This window comes from Peromyscus maniculatus, chromosome 4, assembly GCF_049852395.1.
Source record: "Peromyscus maniculatus bairdii isolate BWxNUB_F1_BW_parent chromosome 4, HU_Pman_BW_mat_3.1, whole genome shotgun sequence".
NCBI classification, from domain to species: Eukaryota; Metazoa; Chordata; class Mammalia; order Rodentia; family Cricetidae; genus Peromyscus; species Peromyscus maniculatus.
In genome coordinates, this window is record NC_134855.1 from 57190352 (window position 1) to 57216377 (window position 26026).

Below are 26026 nucleotides of genomic sequence, written 5' to 3' on the forward strand. Positions count from 1 at the left end.
TTGGACAAGGCAATCTAATAGAAGGTTTTTTTTTTTTAAAAAAAAAAAAAGCCCAAGAGAAGGCATAAGAATCAAAGATCCACTCGTTCACACTCAGGAGTCCCATAAAAATACTAAACTAAAAGCTATAATATATACACAGAGTACATGGTGAAAATCCATGTAGGCCCAGTGCTTGCTACTTCAGTTTCTGAGTTCATATGGGCCTTGCTCAGTTGATTTAGGGGGCCTTGTTCTCCTGGTGTCCTCCTTCCCCTCTGGCTTTTACACTTTCTTTCTGTTTAATCTTCCAATGGTTCCCCTGAGCTCTGATGGGAGGGATTTGATGGACACATCCCACTCGAAGCTGTGTGTTCCAAGGTCTCTCTCTCCCTCTCTCTCTATAAATAATGTTTGGCTATGGGGCTATGTATTTGTTCCCATCTGCTGCAGGAAGAAGCCTCTCTGATGATGGCTGAATAAGGCACTATCTATGAGTTCATAATAGTTATGTTAAACTATGGACTTTTAAAATTATGTCCTTGCTGTGGGATGTCTTTCTGTATGTTGTGAATATGTGTTGCTTCTATTGGTTAATAAATAAAGCTGCATTGGCCTATGTCAGAGCAGAATGGAGCCAAGCAGGAAATCCAAGAGAGATAGAGAGAGAATGGTGGAGTCAGGGCAGATGCTGCAAGCAGCTGCCAAGAGAAGTAGGATGTGAGAGAGCAGGTAATGCCATAAAGCCACGTGGCAAAACATAGATTAATAGGAATGGGCTGAGTTAAGTTGTAAGAGCTAGCTAGCAAGAAGCCTGAGCCATAGGCCATATAGTTTGTAATTAATATACGCCTCTATGTGTTTACTTGGGTCTGAGCAGCTGTGGGGTTGGGTGGGACACATGAAAACTTACATCTATATTTGGTGCCCAACATGGGGCATGAGTTTCCACCTACAACCCAAGAGAACTTAAAAAGAGATACTAGAACAGAGGTAAGAGCAGCTTCCTAGTTCATGTCTCTCATTACTGACCACGGTACAGAGGCAGGTAACAGAAAGTCTACAAACTCATGGAAACTGAACAGCTCTCTGTAGAATGACTACTGTGTCAAGGAAGAAATAAGAAAGAAATTAAAGACTTCCTAGAATTCAATGAAAATCCATGTACATCATACCCAAACTTATGGGACACTATGAAAGCGGTACTAAGAGGAAAATTCGTAGCATTAAATGCCTGCATAGGGAAATTGTCAAAATCTCATACTAGCAACTTAACAGCATGCCTGAAAGCTCTAGAACAAAAGAAGCAAATACACCCAAGAGGAGTTGATGGCAGGAAATAATCCAACTGAGGGCTAAAATCAATAAAATAAAAACAAAGTGAACAGTACAAAGAATCAATAAAGCAAAGAGTTGGTTCTTTGAGAAAATCAACAGGATAGACAAACCCTTATTCAAACCAACTAAAAGACACAAAGATAATATCCAAATCAACAAAATCAGAAACAAAAAGAGGGATATAACAGCAGACACCGAGAAAATTCAAAGAACCATTAGGTCATACTTCAAAAACCTGTACTTCACTGGATTGGAAAAATCTAAAAGAAATTGACAAATTCCTTGATAGATACCACTTACTAAAGTTAAATCAAGGTCAGATAAACAATTTAAATAGACTTATACCCCCTAAAGAAAGAGAAGAAGTCAATAAAAGTTTCCCAACCAAATAAAAGGCCAGGACCAGACAGTTTTAGCACAGAATTCTACCAGACTTTCAAAGAAGAACTAGTACCAATACTCCTCAAAATATTCCACAAAATAGAAACAGAAGGAACATTACCAAATTCATTTTGCAAGGCCACAGTCAGCCTGATACCCAAACCACATCAAGATTCAACAAAAAAAAAAAGAAAGAATTGCAGACCAATTTTCCTCATGAATATTGATGCAAAAATACTCAATAAAATTCTGGCAAACCAATTTTGAGAATACATCAAAAGATCATCCACCATGATCATCACAGAGATGCAGGGATGGTTCAACATATGAAAATCTGCAAATGTAATCCACCATATAAATAATCTGAAAGAAAAAAAACTCACATGATTATCTCATTTAGATGCTGAATTTAAAGCATTTGACAAAAATCCTACACTCCTTCATAATAAAAGTCTTAGGGAGATCAGGGATGCAAGGAGCATAACTAAACATAATAAAGGCAATTTACAGCAAGCCTATAGCCAACATCCAATTAAATAGAGAAAAACTCAAAACAATTCCACCAAAATAAGAAACAAGACAATGTTGTCCATTCTCTCCATATCTATTTATTATAGTACTTGAAGTTCTAGCTAGAGCAATAAGACAATTAATGGAGATCAAGAGGATATAAATTAAAAAGGAAGAAGTCAAAGTATTGCTATTCACAGATAATATGATAGTATATATAAGCAACTCCAAAAATTCTACCAGGGAACTCCTATAGCTGATAAATATCTTCAGCAAAGTGTCAGGGTACAAGATTAACTCAAAAAATTCAGTAGCTCTCCTATATACAAACAAAAATCAGGCTAAGAAAGAAACCATGGAAACAATAGCCACAAATAATATAAAATATTTTGGAATAACTCTAACTAAGCAAGTGAAAGACCTGTATTGCAATAACTTCAAGCCTTTGAAGAAAGAAATTGAATAATATATCAGAAAATGTATATGATCCCATGATCATGGATCAGTAAGATTAACATAGTAAAAATGGCTATTTTACCAAAAGCAATCTACAAATTCAATGTAATCCCCATCAAAATCTCAACACAATTCTTTACAGACCTTAAAAGGACAATATTAAACTTCATATGGAAAAACAAAAAAACCCAGGATAGCTAAAACAATCCTGTACAATAACAGAACTTCCAAGGTTATCACCATCTCAATTGCAAGCTGTACTACAGAGCAATAGCAATAAAAACTGCATAATATTGGCATAAAAACAGACAGGCTGATCAATGGAATTAAATTGAAGATCCAGATATAAATCTATTTACCTAAGGACACATGATTTTTGACAAAAAGCCAGAAATACACAATGGACAAAAGAAAGCATCTTCAACAAATGGTGCTGGTCTAACTGGATATTGACATGTAGAAGAATGTATATAGATCCATATTTATCACCCTGCACAAAACTCAGATCCAAGTGGATCAAAGACCTCAACACAAAACCAGACATACTGAACATGACAGAAGCGAAAGTGGTGAATAACCTTCAATTCATTGGCACAAGAGACAAATTCCTGAACAGAACACCAATAGCACAAGCCCTAAGATTGGCAATAAATAATGGAACCTCATGAAACTAACAAACTTCTGTAAGGCAAAGTCACTGTCAAAAGGACACTGACAAAACGGTAGCCTACAGAATGGGAAAATATTTTCACTAACCCCACTTTTGACAGAGGGCTAATATCCAAAATATATAAAGAACTCAGGAAACAAGACATCAACAAACTAAATAATCCAATTTTAAAAAGGGGTACAGATCTAAACAGAGAACCCTCAATAGAGGAATATCAAATGGCCTAGAAGCACTTAAAGAAATATTCAACATCCTTAGCCTTTAGGGAAACACAAATCAAAATGACTCTGAGATTACATCTTATACCAGTGGAATCGATAAATAAATAACAAAAGTGACAGCTCATGCTGGTGAGAATATGGAGCAAGAGGAACACTTTATCATTGCTGGTGGGAGTACAAACTTGTACAGCTATTATGGAAATATATAGAGAGATTCCTTAGAAAATTGGGAATCAATCTACCTCAAGACCCAGCTATACCAATTCTGGACATATACCCAAAGGAGGCTCTATCCTTCTTCAAGGACATTTGCTCAACTATGTTCACGGGAGCTTTATTTGTAATAGCTAGAAATTGGATACAACCTAGATGTCCCTCAACCAAAGATTGAAAATAGAAAATGTGGTACATTTACACAATAAAGTATTACTCAGCTATTAAAAAAAACAATGTGGAATTTGTAGGCAAATGGATGAAACTAGAAAAAAAAATTATCCTGAGTAAAGTAACCCAGACCCAAAAAAGACAAACATGGTATGTACTCACTTATAAGTGGATATTAGTTTAAAGTAAAGAATAACCACGCTACACTCTACAGACCCAGAGAGGCATAAGTTACAAGAAGGGCCCAAGTGGGGAAATAGAATAGATTTTGTAGGTAGACTGAGGACAAGTGGGGATGGGAGCAGGATGAATTAGGTGGTAAGGGGGAGAGTACTGGGAGAAACAACTGGAATTGGGTGGCATTTCAGAGGTGAAATAGAAACCTAGTGCGATAGAAACTTCCAGGAGTTCATGAGGGTAATCCTAGCATACACTTCTAGTAATGCAGACATGGAACCTGAACTGTCCATCTTCTGTAACCAGGCAAGGCTTCCAGTGGTGGGATTGGGGCACCAACCTTCTACCTACATTGAGTCATGCCTGCAAGATGAGCTGGTGTAAAAGTGGTGAGAAACTTGTTGAGGTGGCCAATCAATGACTGGTCCAAGTTGAGACCCATGCCACAAGAGGAAGCCTGTGCCAAACACTGCCTGGATGATCAGCAACCAGAGTCTGGATAGCCCAGAGACCAAGGATGAGGACCAAACATGATAAAGAGAGAGAGAGAGAGAGAGAGAGAGAGAGAGAGAGAGAGAGAGAGAGAGAGAGAGAGAGAGAGAGAGAGAGAGAAAGAGAGAGAGAGAGAGAGAGAACCAAACATGTCGATAAAATGATTACTAGTGATACTCGTAGGCTGGAGCCAAACATAATCATCATCAGAGAGGCTTCATCCAGCAACTGATGGGAGCAGATGCAGAGACCCACCGCTAGATATTAGGTGGAGCTTGGGGAATCCTGCAGAAGAGAGAAAGGAAGGATTGTAGCAGCCAGAGGGCTTAAGACACCACAAGAAAATGTCCCACAGAATCAACCAATCAGGGCTCATGGTGGCTCACAGAGACTGAAGCAACAATCAGAGAGCCTGTGCAGATCTTACCTAGGTCCTCTGCAGATATGTTCTGGTTGTTTAGCTTGGTGTTCTTGTGAGACTCCTAACAGCAGGAGCAGGGGCTGACTCTGACTCTCTTGCTTAGTTTTGGGACCCTTTTTCTCCTATTGGGTTTCTTCTTCCAGCCTTAATATGAGGGGATGTGCCTAGTTTTATTATAGCTTGACATGCCATGTTTGGTTGATATCCCTGAAAGGCCTGCCCTTTTGAGGAGGAGTGGATCTGGGGAAGAGGGTGCATGTGTGGCAGGGGACTAGCAGGAAAGGAGTGAGGGGAAACTGTGGTTAGGATGCAATATATGAGAGAAGAATAAGTGAAATAATGAGAGAGAGAGAGAGAGAGAGAGAGAGAGAGAGAGAGAGAGAGAGAGAGAGAGAGAGAAAGAAAAGAGGGAGGGAGGGAGGGAGGGAGGGAGGGAGGGAGGGAGGGAGGGAGGGAGGGAGGGAGGGAGGAAGAAGACAAATTTCAACCAAAGCTACTTAAGATGTAGAGAAAGAGAAACCCTATTTACCATTGGTAAGAATGTAAACTGGCATAGCCACTTTGGAAATCAATATGGAAGCTTTCCAACAAACCTAAAATAGCACTACCATATGACCCAGATATATAAGCCTGGGTGTATTCTGGAAGTACTCTAAGTTAACTACCACAGAGATACTTGCACTTCCATGTTTACTGTGGCACTATGCACAATAACCAAAATGATCGATCAGCCTATATAGCCCCAACAAATGAATGGGTAAAGAGGATGTGGAATACAGACACAATGGAGGTTATTTAGCCACAAGAATGAAATTCTGTAACGTGTTCTCTTACACACACACACACACACACACACACACACACACACACACACACACACTGCATAAGAGCAGAAATTAGAGAGTAGTATTGTAACTAACAGAATGAGGAGATTTGGGAGAATAATGAAAGCTGCATGTCAAGGACACACCTGTAAGTCCATGCTCATGCACCACTCTTCACAATAGCCAAGATTTAGGATCAGCCTCTTTGCCCAAGATATGAATGCATAAAGAAAGATGTGATATATATTTATAAAAGAATGCAACCTTGTAAAAGAACATAGCCTGGTGATTTGTGGCAACATGGACAAATGTGTAGGATATTATGCAAGATAAAATAAGACAGACAGGTATAGAGAAACAAACACTGTAAAAATCTCACTTAATGTGGAATCTGAAACAAAGGAAAAAAACTGAACTCACAGAAGCAGGGAGCAGGTAACAGTGGTGGAGAGATTGGAAGTGTAGCGCCATGTTGGTCAAGGATACAAAGTCCATGTCAGAATATCAAGAGTTCTGTTGTAAAACATAGTGACTACAATTCACGTGTAACATGCTTGAAAATTGCTAAGAGTAGAATTCATTTTCTCATACATAAGAAAACGATAACTATGTGAGGGAGTGAATATGGTAATTAGTCCAATTCAGCCTTTCCATGGTGTCTACATATTCCAAAGCATGTTGTACGTGTAATCATGAACAGTTTTCAGTCCTTTCAAAATGAGCGAGGAAAAGCCATTTAAATCAATTATGATAGAAATAAATTAACTTAAGGAAAACCTGTTTCTCAAGCCTCACATTAGATACAATGAATCAGTCTACAGTTTTTAAGATGCCCAGGTAAATTTTATAAAGGTGCAGTCTATGAATAAGCAGTAGCAACATCACCTGGTTCCTAGGTTTCACCTCCAACTTGTGATGTGAATTGAATATGTGTGTGAGCACATAGTGGACCCAGGTAAATGTTTTCACAAATGCACGGGGTGATTTTTACACTCTTGGTCTGAAAACAGGTAGTCTAGAACCCTTTACTCTGGGGACCTTTGACTAGAACTCTGCATCAACTTTTGGAGTCTACTGCCTAGGTAATGTTCATATGGTTCATGACAAATCTGGATTTATCCAGAAGGAAAACAAATCAGTTTTTTTCCTGCTGCATCAGATTTAAGTAAAAGCTTTGGAAAGGAGACATACTTAGAGGGGGGTCTTTAGTAATATTGACTGTAGACTTTCATGTCATTTCCTCCATTCCTGGGGTTGAAGAAGACTGTAAAACCATTCATTCTTCTGGAAAGACTTTAAGATATACAATGTAATGATGTTAGTCACAATAGCTATGCATGTATCATGACTCAAGAAAAGGGAAGACAGCTCCCCAGGATCTTGAAGTGTGATGAGTGTTCAAGCAATATCCTTTGGAGATGCTAGAAATCAGTTTGCTTCATGACCTGTCAAGGTGTGCAACTGTCCTCCAACACAATTTAGTTGTCATTGGAAGCACGACCAGATGTCAGAAATCATTCATCATCTACACATTAATGTGTTACCTTTAATCTTTGGACATGAGTGTCTTTAGCACTCTGAAGAAAACATAAAAGTTCATGAGAAAGTGCATTTGACATCATAAAATTACAGATAATATTTTTTTTCCTCCAGGAAATTGTATGCTATTTGAAAAGATGTCCTCACTACACTGTTCACATAAATAGCAGAAGGTAAACATTTTAATTAGCAGGAAAAGTTATTTTTCTGAACACCACCAGTAACTTTGCCCACCAGCCCCTCCCCCACACCTGCTGAAATGTGCTAAAAACAAAGAGCTGGGTTGAGATGGTGGGGAGGGGGGTGCAGCAGTTCATGAAAGAGAAAGTGAAACCCTGCCTGGTAATGTACTAGGCAGCACACACAGAAGCAATAAATAAATGAATAAATGAATAAATAAATAAATAAATGAAAAAAATTGTCCTTGGAAGTGCAAGCACTTCTGCAGAACAATTAACTTAATTAACCAGACAGCATGAATATTCATAAGGCTGTTAATGTCTCCTACATCCAAGCAGATAAATGTGATGTAATGACTTCCTAGTCAAGCATATCTAAAATTCTCATGAAAGCAGCACCTACATATCGCTTCTTTGCCTTAAATATCATAGAAATTAACAGTCCCTCGGCAATATCTTATTCTACCCAAATTAATTGGAAAGCATGAAATTTATTTATGCAAACTCTACAGGAATATATGATTCAGAGCCATCAGTGTGTGGATTAGGTCTTGTTTTACAACAACCGGATTGCTTTTTTATTTTTATGTCCTCTCAGGCTTCTCTCACTATCCCCCATCCCCTTCTAATCAGACTCAGTCTGTATAGTTCCTTAGCACCAGTTCCCATAGCAACAAACACAATTCCTAATGGCCAGCAGTTCAAATACTGGCTTCCCTACATCTGATACATTGGAGTCTGAGGATAATTCAGCAGCTTAGTCTGTTGGCTCAGTGGAGTAATTTACTAAACATTCTCCCTCTGGGTGTCTCTCTCCAGGAGGCAAATGGCTTCAAAGGCAGACTCTGTCTACTCATGGGCAGCTTGGAAACTTCCTGCCTAGCTCTTGTTCCCATTCTTCATCAAAAACCCTGACTAGGCATAGCATCCCCGTATTAAAACACCCCACACATGACTTTCCCATTCCTATTAGACAGAATTAGCAAGCTGCAACTCCTATCCAACTACCAGAGTTGGCAGCCTGCTGTATCTTCAAAACAGAAAGATGACAATGCCATTCCTGGATATAGCCACTGAATAACAGGATATTTTCAAATTATAAATAGGCTTTGAAATTAAGGGGGAAAAATTCCCAATACCTCAACATTATGCATTTGTAAAAATTGGTTACATAATATAGACATAATGACCAATTTTTATAAGCAGCTCCCCTCCATGTCAAAAGCACACTTCTTAGAAGATGCCCTTTCCATTTCTGAGCTATGGTGGTTAGTGAATGACCTCAGAGATCCAAGTGCTAATGAGAAGAACTGCAGCCTGGGCACATATACTGCCGGGAAGCTTCCACCAGCTACAGGCAGAACTACTAAAATGACCCTGAAGGTCAAAAAATAAAACAGCATGAAACAATGGTCCAAATTGCCTCCCCTCCCCCCTTTTTGGTCAAGGCTGTTTTGTTATCTTCTTTGAGAACATTATTGGTATTTGTAAGTACTTTAAATTGTCAGGGTATATTCTAATCTCTCTCACCCTTTAAATGATTGGCCTTGTAAAAGACTCCATACTTTACAAAGGCATTTGGATCTGTTCTGTTTTTTTTTTTTAATGATATTTCTATAGTTATCTACTGAATAATGTATGTACTTGCAAAATCACAAATATGCTTCACAATAATAAAGCCCTAAAGCTAATCCCTTAGGGAACCACTCACATATTAAACACATAAGTAGAGCTATCTCTACAATAGCAATTCTAAATTTATGGCATGGATATGGTTATTAAACAGAACATTGAATTTTCTTTTAAACACATACTTTTTTTTATTTTCATAAGAAAAATGTATTTTCCTGTTTTTGTCTTAACAATTATACATAATGATTTTTTATTGGTTAGTTTTATGTCAACTTGACATAAGCCAGAGTCATTTGGGGAGAGGGAATGTCAATTGAAAATGTGCCCAACCAGATTGGGCTGTAGGCATTTTCTTGATTGGTGATTCATGTGAGAAAGTCCAGCTCACTATGTGTGGTGTCACTATTGGACAGGTGGTCTGGATGCTATAACAAAGCAGGCTGAACAAGCCATGAGGAGTACGCCAGTAAGCAGCATTCTTCCATGGCCTCTGCTTCAGTTCTTGCTTCCAGGTTCCTGCCTCAAGTTCCTGCCCTGACTTCCCTTCATACTAGACTATGAGCTTTAAGCTGAAATAAACCATTTCCTCCCCAGGTTGCTTTTGGTCATGGTGTTTTATCACAGCAATTTAAACTCTCTTTAAAATGAAAAAGTAACAAATTCCCTTTATGATTGTTCAGTGGAATGAGTGAATTATGTACATAATAACATATTCTTTCCTTAACTGTACATAGTCTTGCTCTGTTTCACTTGCTTTGATCCCTGCTTTCTCCACAAGTAATTCTGCATCCTGTATCTAAATAAATTCTCTTGGACTAGGCTCCATTGAATGGTTTCCCTGACCTAAAATATCCCATAATTTTGTACTGCTTCTCAGGTCAAAGTCAGCCCCCTTTCTGTGGCACGTATGCAGAGTGTCCATCAACTGGCCTGCTATTACACTCCCATCTCCTATCAAAGGCTCCCTTTCTATTCTTCAAGCGTTTCCAGGGTTTGCCTTCATTTTTATTATGGTGGAGCCTATATTTTAAGTGTTCTGTATATTCACACAACTTAATAAACATTATTGCATATTCCCCGTGCTAAGGCACTAGAGATATGCTTGGGATAAGAGATGAGGAACCTGAGAGCCTTGAAGGAGACTGCCCTCCTGGACCTGGGTTATCTCTCCAGGCAGAAGGAAGTTACCTGTTGAAGTTACAGTTGCCCAAGTTCTACATTTTACCTCACAGGATACTGTAAACATCATATGTAGAGCAGCCCTACTTTGAAACTTCCCATCTGGTTCTGGGTGTCATTAGACTTTTTCATAGTGAAATAAAAATTCCTCTGATAATTGCCCAAGTGTCTATGCACATCAAAGTTCATAGTACAATAATCTTGTAATCAAGTGGATATTATACATGATTCTTCTAATATAGATTAGAAAAAAATGAGGCTCCAAAAGATTAAATTTCTTGCCCTATATTTTACATTTGCTTGTTGAAATGCTGGACGTTGAGTGAGGCTGTTTCAGAACCAAAGACATTTGAGTATTATTAGGAGATAGGAAATGGAATTACAGAAGAGAACATTGTACAGATTTGTTTTTGTCAACATAGCATGAGCTAGTACTATCTTGGAAGAAGGAACCTCGATTGAAAAAATACCTCCACATCAGACTGGCCTATAGGCGAGTCTGTGGGATATGAGGTATTTTCTTCATTAATGAAGAATTAATATGGGAGAGTCCAGCCCACTGTGGTTGGTGCTACCCCTGTGAAGATGGTACCCAGTTGTAAAGATAGCTGAGAGAGCCATGGGACAAGCTAGTAAGCGACACCCTTCTGTGCCTCTGCTTCAGTTCCGGCCATGGCTTCCCTAAGTGATTGACTGTAAGCCATAAGATGAAATAAGCCCTTTTCTTAGACAAAGAGGACAGGGAGCAGTTTAATGAATCTGCAGCTACTCCTTGCCTGCTGGTATTAGGCCAAGTGGAAGCTGTGCACCAACGGGAGTCAGGAGGCAGTCCATCTCCACCCCAGCATTCTTCTGAGCTCTGAGGAGCAGCGCGTGGGCTGCTTCACTAGCAGATCCATCTCCACCAACACAGACAACACTGGAAACAGAGAAGCAAGCAGAAGAAAACAAATTTGTTGAATTCATGAAATTTAGAATTTAAAACATTTTCTGACCTTCCTTACATAGTGTATATGACTGGGTAGTGGATATGATCACTCAAAATAACCTCAAGCCTTTAGTAAGGGACAATGGCTCAGAAGACACAGCACTACACAGGTACAAATGATTAATAAAACCAGACCCTTCACAGTTCTCCATAGACCAAATAGTTTGAGCTACAAAGTAGTAAACAGTGAACATCCCAACTCACATCTAACCAGCATTTGCTTGTTAACATCCAAAAGCATGTCACTCCAAGTTTTTGAACTTTTATCTGTTTGGTTTCAAAATTTCCCAATGTTTTATGAACTCTGTCAAAATCCTTATCCATGACCATGTACATGCTGTGTGTGATCTAAAAGGACCATATAAACTCTTCCCCCACCACCACCCCAAAATATAATTGAGTTTGAAAGAGCTTGATTCTTATATACATAGGATGGCAACACATGACTACAGGTGACAGCAGCATAGTTATGTTCCTCCTTGCTAGAGTCAGGGAGGGCCTTTCCATGAGCATTCTGCCAAACAAACAAACAAACAAACAAACAAACAAATAACCTGTAAAACTCTGCCATAATATAGAAGTTCGGAAAATCTTTTGAAACAAATCCAAATTATAACTGTAACAATAGAGTAAGTGTAGACGAATTTCTAAATGGTCTTATTAAATGAAAAACACAGAGCCAAATATAGGGGTGAAAACCTTAGAGATCAGAGAAATAGGAATAGCCACCAGCCCACCTTACTTCACCAGCTCTGCAGCTTCCAAATTTGAGCCACTTCCTGTCTTACCCATGCCTTTATTGCCTTGCTTTTCAGCCCTCTCATTGGCTCTTAGCCCAGCTACCTCACTTCCTTGTCACTGTCTGTCTGTACAGACCCCCAGGTCTCTATGGTTGGTACTGGGTTGGTAAAAGGTGTGTGTCACCATGATTGGCTCTGTTCCCTAGTATGGCCTTGAACATACAGAGACCCTGCCTGCTAAGTAACTGGATTAAGGGTGTGTGCTGCCTGACTTCATTTACTTAAAATGGCTCGCCTTTTCCCCCTGATCTCCAGGCAAGCTTTATTTATCAAAGCACAAATAAAATATCACCACAAGTAAGTGTGACTAAGTACCATTAGTGAATATCAGTTAGTGGATATGACTGCATACATATCAGACACTGTTCTCAGCACTCTCCTGGTATTAACTTATTTAAGTGATAGCTGCAGATAATAGATAAATTGATAACCTCAATTTACATATCAGGAAGCTAAGGCTTAGAATGACTAAGGAGCTTTCCCATGGTCACCCACTACTAAGTATCTATCATTCAATTTATCATTTTCATTCTATGTATGAAATCCAAAGAATGTAGCCTTATGGGAATTTTATTACTTTAAAAATAACTTTGAACCAATAAAGTCAACACGAAATTGAATGAGTTAGAAAAGAATATGCTGATTTGTGTTAACAACTACTAGATCACTGTTAATCTTCATCGTCAACTGCATTTAGGATCACCATGGATAGAGACTTCTGGTTAAGTCTATGAGTCTATTTCTAGAAAAGTTTAACTGAGGAAGGAAGGCTTAGACTGTGGGCAGCACCATTCTATAGACTTTCATTCCAGACCGAATACAAATGGGAGAAAATGGGTTAAGCACCAGCATTCATCCCTCTCTGCTTGTAACCACGGAAATCATGTGACCTGCAGCCTCACATGCCTGCTCCATGCCTTCCCATCATGAAGATGGTGCCACCTTCAAACTGTAAGCCAAGTCAAACCCTTCTTCCCTTAAGCTGATTTTTTAAAAAAATTCTGAGTATTTTGTAACTTTACAGGAAAAATAACTAATATAACTAATCAAACTGTTAAGACGGCCTCCAGGTAGATGACATAAATGAATGTATTTAATATAATTATGGGAAAGAAGAAAAATTCACCCTTTTGCAATAAGTTACTTTACAATGAAAAGTTACTCAAATGACCCCTCTGCATCTGTTAAGTCTTGCTGTTCTCAGGGTGAGAAAACGTGGCCACTGGACTCAGTAGAATGATTCTTTCTAGAAAAGTAGAATCAGGGTACAGTTATTTCCTTTTCTAAAAGAAAAATAACAAAGGTTTTTAAGGGATTGCTTGCATATCTTCTATTACAATCAATATTATCTTTGAAATGTTGAGAGTCAGATTGTTTTCTGACTCAGTTTGGCTTAAAAAAAACTTACTAGTACAAATACCACAGTTAAATCTGAGAAAATGTCAATGACAGCCAAGTAACATCTACATTATAGTTTATATATCTAATAGTATTATGAACAAAAGAGTAATGCTGTATAATCCAGAAAATTACACACACACACACACACACACACACACACACACACACACACACACACGAAAAGCAAAGATTAATATACTAACAATTTCATAAACGCTACAGGTTGTTTAACAGTGTTCACTTTATAGTAAATGCGACTGCCATGGCTTCTAGTCATCACAGCTGACATCATTCTCTTCTTTGCCCTTATGTAACTTTTTTTGTCAGGCCATGTAAATAAGGGGCAATATGGAACCCAACCTCCCCCAAGTTTTAGCCATGGATCCCACAGTGTTTGCTAGAACACACTGGGGTGGGACAGCAGCTGTCATTGAGTGTTGATCTGCTGTTTCTCTTGGCTTTCGAAATATGTCACAATGTGTCTTCACAGAAGCATATGGAACTCGTTTTTAAAAACTCTAAAATCTTAGGAAATAGTATTTCTTAAACATCATCTAGCAAACTGTTTCACTTTGCTGACTAAGCTGCCCTGGAGCTTTTTTGGACTGCAGCTTCCCAGCCTCCTGTCTAGAAGCCATGAATAACTTACTAACCACTTCCAATCAATAACTCCACTGCCATCAAAGAGGAACACCACAGGCTGAGCTCCTGGGGGAATGTGATTCCACCACTCATCAAAATGAAATGGCATGTTCGGCCACATCCCATCTTTAAATCTTTTGTATAAACTTTTTTCAAAAATATTCTTATGGTCATTCTTTTTTTTATTACTATTCTCTCATATATTATATCCTGACCTCAGTTTTTCCTCCCTCCTCTCCTCCCAGTCCTCTCCTTCTTCCCCTCTTCCCTGGATCCACTCTTCTTCCTTTCCCTTCAGAAAAGGGCAGACCTCCCAGGAATATCAACCAAACATGGCATGACACGTTACAATAAGACTAGGCACATTTCCTCATATTAAGGCTGGACGAGGAAACCCAATAGGAGGGATAGGGTCCCCAAAACCTGCAAAGAGTTAGAGACAGCCCCTGCTCCCGATGTTAGGATTTCCACAAAGAACATCAAGCTACACAACCATAACATGAATGCAGATGACCTAGGTCAGACCCATCCATGCAAGCTCCCTGATTGTCCCTTGTGTCTCTGCAAGCCCCCATGAGCCCTGGTTAGTTAATCCTGTGGACTAATTTCTTGTGGTGTCTTTGAACCCTCTGGCTCCTATAATCCTCCCTCTCTCTCTTCTGCAGGATTCCCAGAGCTCTGCCTAATGTATGTCTGTGGGTCTTAGGATATACTGTGAATAAAGGTGGCACAGAACTGTGGGAGTGGCCAGCCAACGACTGGACTAACTTGAGACCCATGCCATGAGAGGAAGCCTCTGCTTGGCACTGCCTGGAGGGCCAGAAACCAGAGTCTGGATAGCTTGGAGACCTAGGATAGAACCAAATACCACCAGAAAAAAAAGTGAATGAAATGAGTCTGAATGATATTCTGCTATACTCATAGACTGGAGCCTAGCATAATTGTCATCAGAGAGGTTTCATCCAGAACTGATGGGAGCAGATGCAGAGACCTATGGTCATTCTTTAAACAGGTTCAATGAGAGATATTTCCTGTCTGAACAATTCTTGTTAGAGATTTGTTCTCTTGAAGTGTTTGTTGAAATAATCATGTTTCCACTGTTTCACAACAGTCCATGCATTTCTAAGTAAGGGGAATTAGAATTACCTTTAATTAAGGTAGTTACTCCAACCACACCAGCTCCTATTAGAAAAGCTAAATCCATCAAAATAAATGAACTATTTAAAATATTTGGAACATAGATTACTTCTAATAGAAATTTAAAATCATTATACACCCAAAGTAAATCAGTATACCATAGGATTAGAACAAATCAATGGACTTACTTAGTTCACACAACAGTTTTAGAATGTGTAATAACTAAAAGTTTTATATATCTTTTAATATCATAGTGCAAAATAATTTCCACATGGGAAATAAATTAAAAATTAATACGTTTATGTAAAGGGGAAAAAAACCCTTTCTCTGAATTTGAGCAATCCTTTTTCCTACTTCTAAGCCATTCTAGATCCCCAGATGGTGTAATCACCAAGAGAAGACACTGACAGATACCACACTCATCAGAGCGTCTCATGCCACCAGTGAGTAAGTTCAGATTTCATATGTACATCTGCTACCCTGACTTTTATTTATATAACCAAGGTCCAAAGCAAGGACTTAGAATGAAGCCATGATCTTCTTATACTTGTAGCTTGGGACTTTGGACCACACTAAGTCGCTCATCATTTGGCATAAATTTCCCAAACACATTTTTTTAAATGTACACTTCCAGAATCATTTCCTCCTATGTAGCCTATTTATCCTTCTGCTCACTTCTAGGTATGAAATTATACAGTAATTGCCCACCTTGTCCTCTTGACTGTCAATGCTTTTATAGTATAGCCATCTAGCCTTCTTATGTACCCTTTTGTTTAATCATGTTTTACCTTCTAAATTTTATGCCTCACTAGGCACTACTTTCTTTTACTGCAATTCAGTGCTTTCTTTGATGGTAACGATACCCTTCATGTGTCTTAATATTTCCTTGGAAGCTTTAAAGCTTTCTTTTTATTTTGGGGAAAATGAAGATCAACTGCCTTTCAAGACCTCAGTGGTTCACTGGTCTTTTCTTCCCTTCTCCCCATTGCCATGTGGCAATCATCCACATATCATCTTTTAAAGCTCTCAGATAGCGAGTCTTGCATAAACACCCTCCCCAAAGTAATATGTTTTCATTATGTACATTAATCCATTACATTTGCAATCAATTCTGTATCTCATTTGCCTTGTTCCTAATGTTCAAATGCCAGTGAGCAATTTCAGCACACTCCAGCAAGGCATTACAAGCAAGTTTTCAATGCCTGTTATGAATGTCTAAGACATCTGCTTCTCCATGCTCAAGCTGACCATACCCACCAAGGGGGACTCCAACCACCTGGTGTCTGGCACCATGAGCAGTGTCACATCACTCTGTTTCCCTGGCCAGCTCAACATCAACCTGGCGAAAGCTGGCTGTGAACATGGTGCCTTTCCCATGCCTACATCCCTTCATGCCCTGCTTTGCCCCCACCTCACAGCCCTGGGAAGTCAGCGGTGCAGTGCTCCTAACAGTGCCCAAGCTCACACAGCATATATTCAACGCTAAGAACATAACCACCTGTGAACCACACCATGGGCCGCTACCTGATCATGGTCATTGTCTTTCGGGACCCAATGTCCATGAAGGAGGTGGACAAGCAGATGCTGTCCATCCAAATCAAGAACAGCAGTTACTTTGTAGAGTGGATTCCCAACAACATCAAGGTCACCATGTGTGACAGCCTGCCCTGGGGCCTGAAGATGGCCTCCACCTTCATCGGCAACACCACCGTGCATCCAGATGTGCTATCCAAGAGCATCTCAGAGCAGTTCCTGGCCATGTTCCACCACAAGGCCTTCATGCACTGGTTCTCAGGTGAAGGCATAGGTGAGGTGAAGTTCACCACAGCTGAGAGTAACATAAATGACCTGGAGTTCCAGCATCAGAAATACCTGTATGCCATGGTCAAAGACAGGGAAGAGGCTTTTGAAGATGATGAAAAAGAGATCAATGAATAGGGGGTCTTAGGATGCTCTGTGCTTAGCCCTGGTATGGGGATGGTGCCCTATCTAAGCATGTCACAGGTCCCTTTCTAAACCAAACATACCACGGTTTTCCCCAGGTTATCCAGAGCAGTGTTTTGCTTTAGCAGAGAATTGACGGTCTCATCAGATCAGAGAGATTTTGTATTGAAATACTTGAAAGCGAAGTAGCAGGGCATAAAGGGCTCAAGAAAGCAACCACCTTCCAGTTAGGTGCCCAGCCATCAGCGCTATCAGGGGAGTTAGAATAAAGACTTGCTTTTCATCCCTGGTGATAAAAACTAAAGCCACACAGTGTTGCCTTAATTGATATGTAATATAGAACTATGTGACAATCCATTCATAATAAAATGCTAAACCTGTAAAACAAAACAAACAAAACAAAACCATATCTACTTAGTCAATAAATTATGAGATAATTAAAACCAGCATCTTTTATTCATTCAGAAAATAGATTTTGTTGTTACAAAATATCTATTCCAATCAATCACAGCAAAATTCATTATTGAATAGCTATTCTTGCAAAAGAAGACCACAGCATTGTTACACTGTATGATGAACATAATAGTTCTCATCAATGTTCTTCTTTATATTGACATGGTAAAAGCCAAACACTAAGGATTTTAAGTAAAAATATATGCACATTAAGTATAGGGTTTCTTGATATTTATAATTTCTCTTTTTGATTCGCTATGTCAGGTCCTTAGAGATGGATGACCATGATATATTAGCATTAATTACTAGCATATGTACATGAACAGAGCCTAATTCATTATAATGCTTTAAAATGATCAGTCCCAAATAGGTGACTAAAAGCTAAGAAATTTTTTACTAGTATAATTTTTTATATATGTGCAGATTAAAAATACAACCTACCCATCAAATCCTTGGAGTTCACATTCGTCAAGCAGGGACAGGGCATGCCCTTCATATTCTGTTACTATTAAATTAAAACAGAAAATAATATTTTAAACAACAATCCACACTTTTTAAGCTTGGTTTGGCAAAATATTATGTTCAAAACATATGGTCAGGTCATAAACAAGTATTTATTCTTGAATATTTGAACCATAGGAAAAAGGATTAAATATTCATTGTCTGGTATTTTATAGCTTTATGTAAAAGGTGACCACATAGTTGTTGCAACTATATAAGTTATTTAGGGATGGATATCCAACACACAGTGTTTAGGGCGTTTATCGTGGTGCCTGTGTGTTTAGTTTTCCCTAAATAAGACACATTTCCTTTCGATCAGAAGCTTGGGAACAGGAGTATTTTGAAAATACAGCATATTTGCTGGCATTGAACAGTCAATGTTAAATCACTTTGGCAACCTTACATGAATAAATTAGTTGAAAGGTTAGTATAAGATTTACATACCAGAAGAACATGTATCTAGAGATGCTAGACTCAAAAAAAAAAACAAAAACCAAAACGGAGCTGGATGTGAAAATACACAGTAATGCCAGCCCAATGATAAGAAACCCAAACCCGGGGGAAGCCGGCATACAGGACCAGAGCCCAGGTCCACAGAGGAAATGAGTCTGTCACACCACATCTCTGTTGCCACAGTCACTAATATCCCGTGCAGCACTGAAATGCCAGTGAAGACAGGATGAGTGGGCACACTGCAGATGGCACCGAGCATCACAAGCACATTTAGCATTTTCTGGGGCATCCCTGCCAGAAGAGGCAGCCCAGCTGTATCCACCCATCAAAGATTTCTGCTGACTGACATGACACTGCAGATGGATTTTTTTGTGTAAGAATGTGCATCATTATATGCAAGATTACATTAATCTTTCATGCCTGTCTGTCCCTGGTGCCAGCAGTGTTCAAGCTTTTCCTATGATGTTTTTGGATATTGTTAAAAATTATTAGTCTTGGTGTCTGAGAGAATCATTCTATATCCAGCATTGTTACATTGTAATTCTCCCCAAGCTTATTCACAAGAACGAAATCCCTGATAAATTCCAATCAGAGGAAAGATATAAGAAAATTTAAAATATCAATATTAATAAAGTTGCAAGGGTACATTATCATAAAAGATGTGTGCTGATAACTCATTTACAACCATATGCATATAATCATGTACAATCTTAAAATGCAATGTAATAAATGTTCTTACACATGTTCAAAATCACTAAGGTTGTTATGAAGAAACACATAGGTTGTGAAACAAGTTTTCACACTTGAGTTTTATGCCAAAGCGTACTTTTGAACAAAATTTTCAAATGTATTATAAAATTCACTTTAAAGTTATGTTTAGGCTAAATGTTTTTTTTTTTTATTTAAGTGAGAGTTAAAACATCCTGATTTTTTTTCTTTAACATCTCAACTGGCATTTGATTATATACTAATGTAACACATCTAAGTATAGGAATCTTAAGGGATATTGAATAAATTAAAAAATAAATCACATTTTTTTTCTGAAACAAAAAAGGAAACAAATGAAAGAAAACTGACTAAGAAATGTAGAGGTGTAAACTGTTTAATAGGATGAATAAAATAAACAGCCTCTGGAGAGACTTAACATATTCTGGTGACAAAAGCATCTATGACATGAACTAGGAAAACGTGATGTAAAGGAAAAGAACGCAGAAAAAAGGACAAACTGTGATGACTATGCAAGGTAGAGAAAATCAAAACAAGTAACTAGACAAGCTCTTGTGGGCTCCATACTCAGACAGAGCCATGGTCATCCCACCACAAATAATCATGAAGAGGGTTTCTCAACAAAACTATTTTTTTCTTTACTATGATACTGCCTTTCCATCTACTTTCCTTTTCCAATGAAGTCGGCATTCTGTGTCCTTTCAGTATTAGAGATTTGAACCTGCCCTTCACCGCTCTTCACCTCAGCACGCCTCCACTTCAGCATAAACGTTACTACCTCAGGGTACTATGTCCAGGGCAAATAATGACCATAATGAATTTGAAATAAAATCAGATGCAATATGATTTAGACACAAAGAAACATGTCTTGGTCTGGTACTCAAATTTTGCTATGGGATAGGATACTGAAATACTATTTTTTTCCTCTCCGACAGGCATCCCAGGATGCTCAAAGCAGACCCAGACCAGGATGCTCAACTTCTAGCACCTTTCATAACTTATGCCCCTACCCCATACACATGCTTTGTGACTGAATTTCTCCAGATGGCCTAGTTTTCTGCTGGGTGAAATAAGGAACGAGAAAGCTACAAAAGTAAAGCCACGTAGAACAAACGAGAAAAGAACACAGAGTCACAAAGGACCAGAAGCCAAGAGCATGACCACATAAAAAGAATGTGATTCCACAAGAGCTCCACTTTCTGAACAATGCTCCCCATCACAAGGAGGCAGAATTATCTGGTGACTGGACATCCCCAGGGGCTCTGAGCTGACAGAGATCATGGGTAAATTCAGAGAAGCCTCTTTCAACCATGATGATGACAATGACCATGAGAAGGTCTAGTGCTTTCTTCAAAGCAAAGTGCCTGTTGTGAATACACAGAAGGGCGCAGAGCATGGTGACTGCACACCAGAAAGAAAGCACTAATTTTGTATTATTACAATGAACAACATTAACGACAGTAGATAACAATTGTCAGGAGGTAACTGTCAGCTCTCACATCCTTTGCATTGTGCAGTGCTCTCACATCCTTTGCATTGTGCAGTGTATAAGTAGCCCAAAACCATCCAGCTAAGAAGACAAGTAGATTTGTGATACAAACAGTGCTCCTAATCAGCAAGCTATGTGGCCTTGGGCTGGATCAGCTGATACGTAAGTAGGCATGGAGGACGTGCCTTTGCTGGTGTGCACAAAGGCAGACTGCACTCAAGGACATCAAAGTTGTTGAGTAACATGACACTCAGCTTCTAGCCTAGGGTCCCAAGCTAAGGCTCCTTGATAGCCACAGGGAGAGCCAAACACCTACAGCATGCTAGCTGTATTCTCTTCAATTCCTCTCCATGTGCAACCACACTACTCTACCAGGAAATTATTTTCTCGGACTTATCTACTTCTCTGACTTTTCCACTTTTTTGTTCTGTAAATTTATCCTATCACCCAATGACCTCTCAAAACTCCAGAATTTTTTCTTTGCTGTTATTTTTTTGAGACAGGGTTTCTCTGTGTAGCCCTGGCTGTCCTGGAACTCACTCTGTAGACAAGGGTGGCCTTGAACTCAGAGATCCACCTTCTTCCCGCTAAGTGCTGAGATTGAAGGTACCCTTAAAGGTACAAACTCTAATATCTTCTTTATCTAGAGAGCCAGAGAGAAGAAATATGTTACATATTAGCCTGGACTTACCATTCATTCTCCTCTTTGACCAGTGGACCAATATGTTACTAGAATAAATGCCTGTTTCTTCGAGGGATTTCCAGAAGCCTTGCTGATGCTTTTGTTAGAGAAAATCCTACATTGGTGGAAGTAGCAGCATGGTGGGGTACAGTTTTAACTCAAATGTTTCAGAAAGGGCTGATCTATATTCAGAAGTGGCTAGAGTTTCAGCACAAATCGGAGTGAGAGAAGTATACATTTATTAATGCATAAGATCTATGTTTAAAACAAATGTGGGGGAAAAGTATTACACATAGGTGCAAAAATTCAAATCAGGCCAAATACTGACACAGTATGACTTTCCCTAATAAACTACAATAGGATGCAGTAGATGTGTGCTCTTTTGAATTATTCTTCATATATTTTCTTTCCATTAAAAGGTGAATTCAATCCTGTTATATAACTTTACAAAAATGAGAGCCTAAACTAAGGACCATATTTGTATGACACTTTAAGCAAGGTAGGCAGAAAAGCTGAAACACTCCCAGCAGTCACATGTTTGTTCAGTCTTTGAGACAAAAAAGAGAACATTTTATGTAAATGTTTTGCTGATATACAGAAGAAAATCCTCAGCTTTCTTCTTTTTCTCTTCCTCCTCCCCCTTTTTCTCCTTTTCCTCTTCCTCCTCCTCTTCCTCCCTTAATCTTGATTCAGTTGGTGGACTCATCTCTGCCAAACCATATTATCACACCATGATTTTTAAAAAGTCACTAAAAGATGTGTTAAGCAAATTGTTGAGGGCAACATAAGATTCAACCATGTCTGGAATCAGGCTTATATGGGAAACATTGCTGGGGACCCTTCCCAAGGCCACTTTGCCCCTTTTCCTTAATAGGATTCACATTCTATTCAGACATCTTTTTTCAGCCTTCGTGAAGAGGGAATCTACCCTTAGTTCCAGGAAAGGAAACAGCTGTACTGTGTGAAACATAGATAATTAAACCAAAAGAAAATTTGGTGCATGTTAGAGTCTTACAATATACTTGCCTTTCGTCATCCCACTAGGTAAGAAAAAAAAAAAGAGGCTGCAATTTAATTTTCAACTGTTTTATGAAGATAAGACAAACCGGATTCAAGATAAATTCAAAATTATGGAGGTATAGCCAAAATAAGAAACTTCCAAGATACCATGATATTATGGGTTCCTTTTCTACACTACCCCCTTCTATCTCTGTTCCCTCACTTAAATATGTCTGCTACTCTCCTTTTCCCTCCCATTTCTGCCTCCTTTGCCTCTTAAGAAGTATCTGGATCACGTGGTTTTCTTGAGCCCTCTCATCAAAATTAGTATCACCTCCAGACAACTTAGGTTTTTATGCGTATGCCAAAACCACAATATTCAGTGTTAAGTATCTGCTTGAATCCTCAATAATTATGCATTCTGCCCAGAGCAAGAAATGCCACAGAAATTATTTGCTTCTTTGTCAGGCTGACCTCAAAAGCTTGGGCACAAGTGGTGTACTTGCCTCAACCTCCCAAATACAAGGTACAATAACTAGGTTCCAATGAGACATTCAGAAGCTAACTGATACATAGTCATGTCCATGCAAACTCCTGAGTAGTGTTCACATATGTAAAATACAATGGTTGTTCATGAGTTTGATATTCATCTAACTTTTAATTGTCTCATCCCAACATGGACCTCAAATCATTCTGATCTTTGGAACTATTCCATAGACAATAGGGATGAATCTGGAGTGTGTGTTTCCTTTGTGAATCATCTGTAATACCAAAGTTATAGCCATAACAAACTAACTTTTCCACTGTAACTTCATTTAATTCAGGAATTCATTTGAGGTAGTTTTTTTTTTTTTCTTTTACTGCTATTTGGTTATTCATTTATTTTCAGTAAGACAGAGTTTTGCTATGTAGCTCAGGCTGACCTCAGACCCATAGTCTTCTTCCTCAGTCTCCCAAGTACGAGGATTATAGGCATGGGCCCCCATTGTTGGGGGCCTTTAACTTTCATAGTGGCAGATGTCTTTGAGGTGTCTGAACTTCCTACAAACCTACTAGAGGGAGGAACTTCCTTCCACCTGAGCACTTCAATGCACTGCATTTCAAAGACCTGATTAACACTATGAGACCCATCTCTGTCTGTCACAGCTGAGCAAAGCCAGGTCCCTCCTCCCAAAACATGTCCTTATGACTAGGACACTCCAACTGTACTCTGGGCTTGTCTCCCGTGCGGCTTAATTACATAATAGACTCTACTGACTACAGTGTGCAGCAGATTCCCTCTGCCATGGTGAAGCCATATAAACAAAGCCAGGAAAGTTCTGGCTTTAGGCAGTGTCCACCCTTCCTAGTAGCTGGGCATATGGTGAGTGTTAATAAAGCAGGGGAAATTGGTCTTCAAATATTAAATGTCCAAAAAGACATTACTAACATTCTTTCTATTAATTTGGGGATTAGCAAATTCCTGTCTTCCTTAGCAAGTAGCTAAACACACTCTTAGTTTCCACAAAGGATCCAAGCTCCCAGTTTCTCCTAAATCAACTAAAAGCAGCAGCTTGGTGCTTCATTTTGACCTAACCAGCAGGGGTCAGGGTCAGAACAAAAACAACCCAAGGGAAGAGCCACGGAAAAACATTAGGAAGAAATGTGAATATAGCAAACATTTTGAAGATGTCAAAAGCCATAGCTTCCTTCAAACAACACCTAATAATTGTTACTGTGAAGGAGGTCTAAAATATTGATATTTCAACACACAATAGCACAATAAAAAAGCAAAGCAAATGCAGGACAGCTCTGGAGCTGGCGACAGGACACATGCAGAAAGCTTTACTGCTAGGAGCAGCTGCTTGTGCTTAGGAAGGAAGAGTGTGTGGGCTCCCTGTGGAGTCTTCAACAGTAAAGTTACAGAGGGAAAATGACTCACTTGTCACATCAGTCTTTATCCCCGCAAGCTTCAGCAGAGGTTCCACCTTCTCGTAATAGATTTGGACAGACTCCTTTCTGTGACTCTGAGGGTTGAGGAGGATCTTTAGAGCCTTTGGCCTGCTTGAGAAACCTAAAACAAAAACAGGTAAGCTTAGATGCTTAGATATTCCTATCAGAATATCATACATGACTCTAAATAGCATTTGCTATTTGTATCTTAGATTCTTCCTTGAGTGTGGCTTTTTTTTTTTTTTTTTTTTTTTTTTTTTTAGCCATCTGCTTTCCTAGAGGCCAAACACGATGCTTTCCCTCTTCAAATAAGCCATGCATTATAACGAGCATGTTGTTCAGAAAGAAAGGTATCAACAATAGCAACTTGTAAACATGGAAGCAATACTGATGCACACTGACCTGCTCACAGATGAGGCACTTCTTTGTGGAGTCAGGCTGTGGGCTGTGACAAACAAAAAGGTGCATTTTCCTCTCCTTAGATATATACTTACACTAGAACTGGGCATCTAATGACCTCAGGTCTACCGCCCTCTGACCTATCCAATGACTCCGGGGACAGACTGAGCAACCTGGGGTGAGTCACTGTTATCAAGCAGTGTGGTGCATACTGTGGCTGAAAGGAGACTTGAGGTCAGAGTTCAAATCCCAGAAGGTTGCAGGGAAGAAAGTGCTTTTCTCCTAGGGACTGGGAAGGCATCCCCTCTCAGAGGCCAGTGGTGATGGGTTGCCTCACAGTCGGGACTGAGATTTGATACCGCAATTTTCTGGGCAAGAGGCTTGGCACTTGGAGCAGGTGCAGAGCCAATTGTGTGCTGTTAGGAAGGGGCAGGAACCAAAAGAAAACTGACGACCATTTCTTTCATGGTAAGCTGGCTCTCAGAAGACAGAGTTTTAAGGTTACAAAAGCAGTTAACATTCGTTTTTACTAAAACCATCACTAAAGATAAATGGAAGAAAACGTCCGCTTATATCAAACCCTATGTTTCATTTTTCACTTAGGGAGAATATTTTCCTCTCTCATGATATTTGACGTAATAAACATCTTTTACCAGCACATACTGTTTTGAATTCAGGGAGAGCTTGAGATGAGGAATGGACAGAACCATGCTGAAGTCTTTGGACATTCCCAAGAAACCTTTGGAGATAAGAAGCCTCATGGTTCTCTAGATCACACATGTGGAGACCCTATCCACACCGCATGCCTCACTTTTTCTAGTTCTTGTATTTGAGTGAGCACTGAGGAGCCTGCTAGCTTCCAGGCCACCTGGGTCACTCACCATCAATCCCCTCTGGTTTAGAGCTCTGGCACCTGTGTGCTGGGTGCTCCCCCAGTTTGCATAGCTCCTGTCCATGCTTCACTGTTCCAAAGCTACCCCGGCATCTCTCTGCTGTGGACACTGCCCAGACCCCTTAAAATGGCCTTCAGAGACTGTAAAACCCAACCTAACCCAGTTCCTCTCCTCTCACATTCAGCATTCAAGTAAGACTCATTGA

The 26026-nt window shown here is 39.3% G+C and overlaps 1 protein-coding gene and 1 pseudogene across 1 annotated transcript in view; one reads left to right on the forward strand and one right to left on the reverse strand.

Moving 5' to 3' along the window:
* Cerkl (CERK like autophagy regulator) overlaps positions 1-26026 on the reverse strand; it is a 106060-nt gene that overhangs the window by 14844 nt on the left and 65190 nt on the right. Inside the window, exons 3-5 of the mRNA XM_006972504.4 lie at positions 24519-24650; positions 18189-18252; positions 11159-11301 (exon numbers count right to left, since the gene is read on the reverse strand). Of these exons, the coding sequence (XP_006972566.2) occupies positions 11159-11301; positions 18189-18252; positions 24519-24650 (339 nt within the window). The remainder of the gene's footprint in view (positions 1-11158; positions 11302-18188; positions 18253-24518; positions 24651-26026) is intronic.
* On the forward strand, positions 11453-17419 carry LOC143272804 (tubulin beta-5 chain pseudogene; annotated as a pseudogene).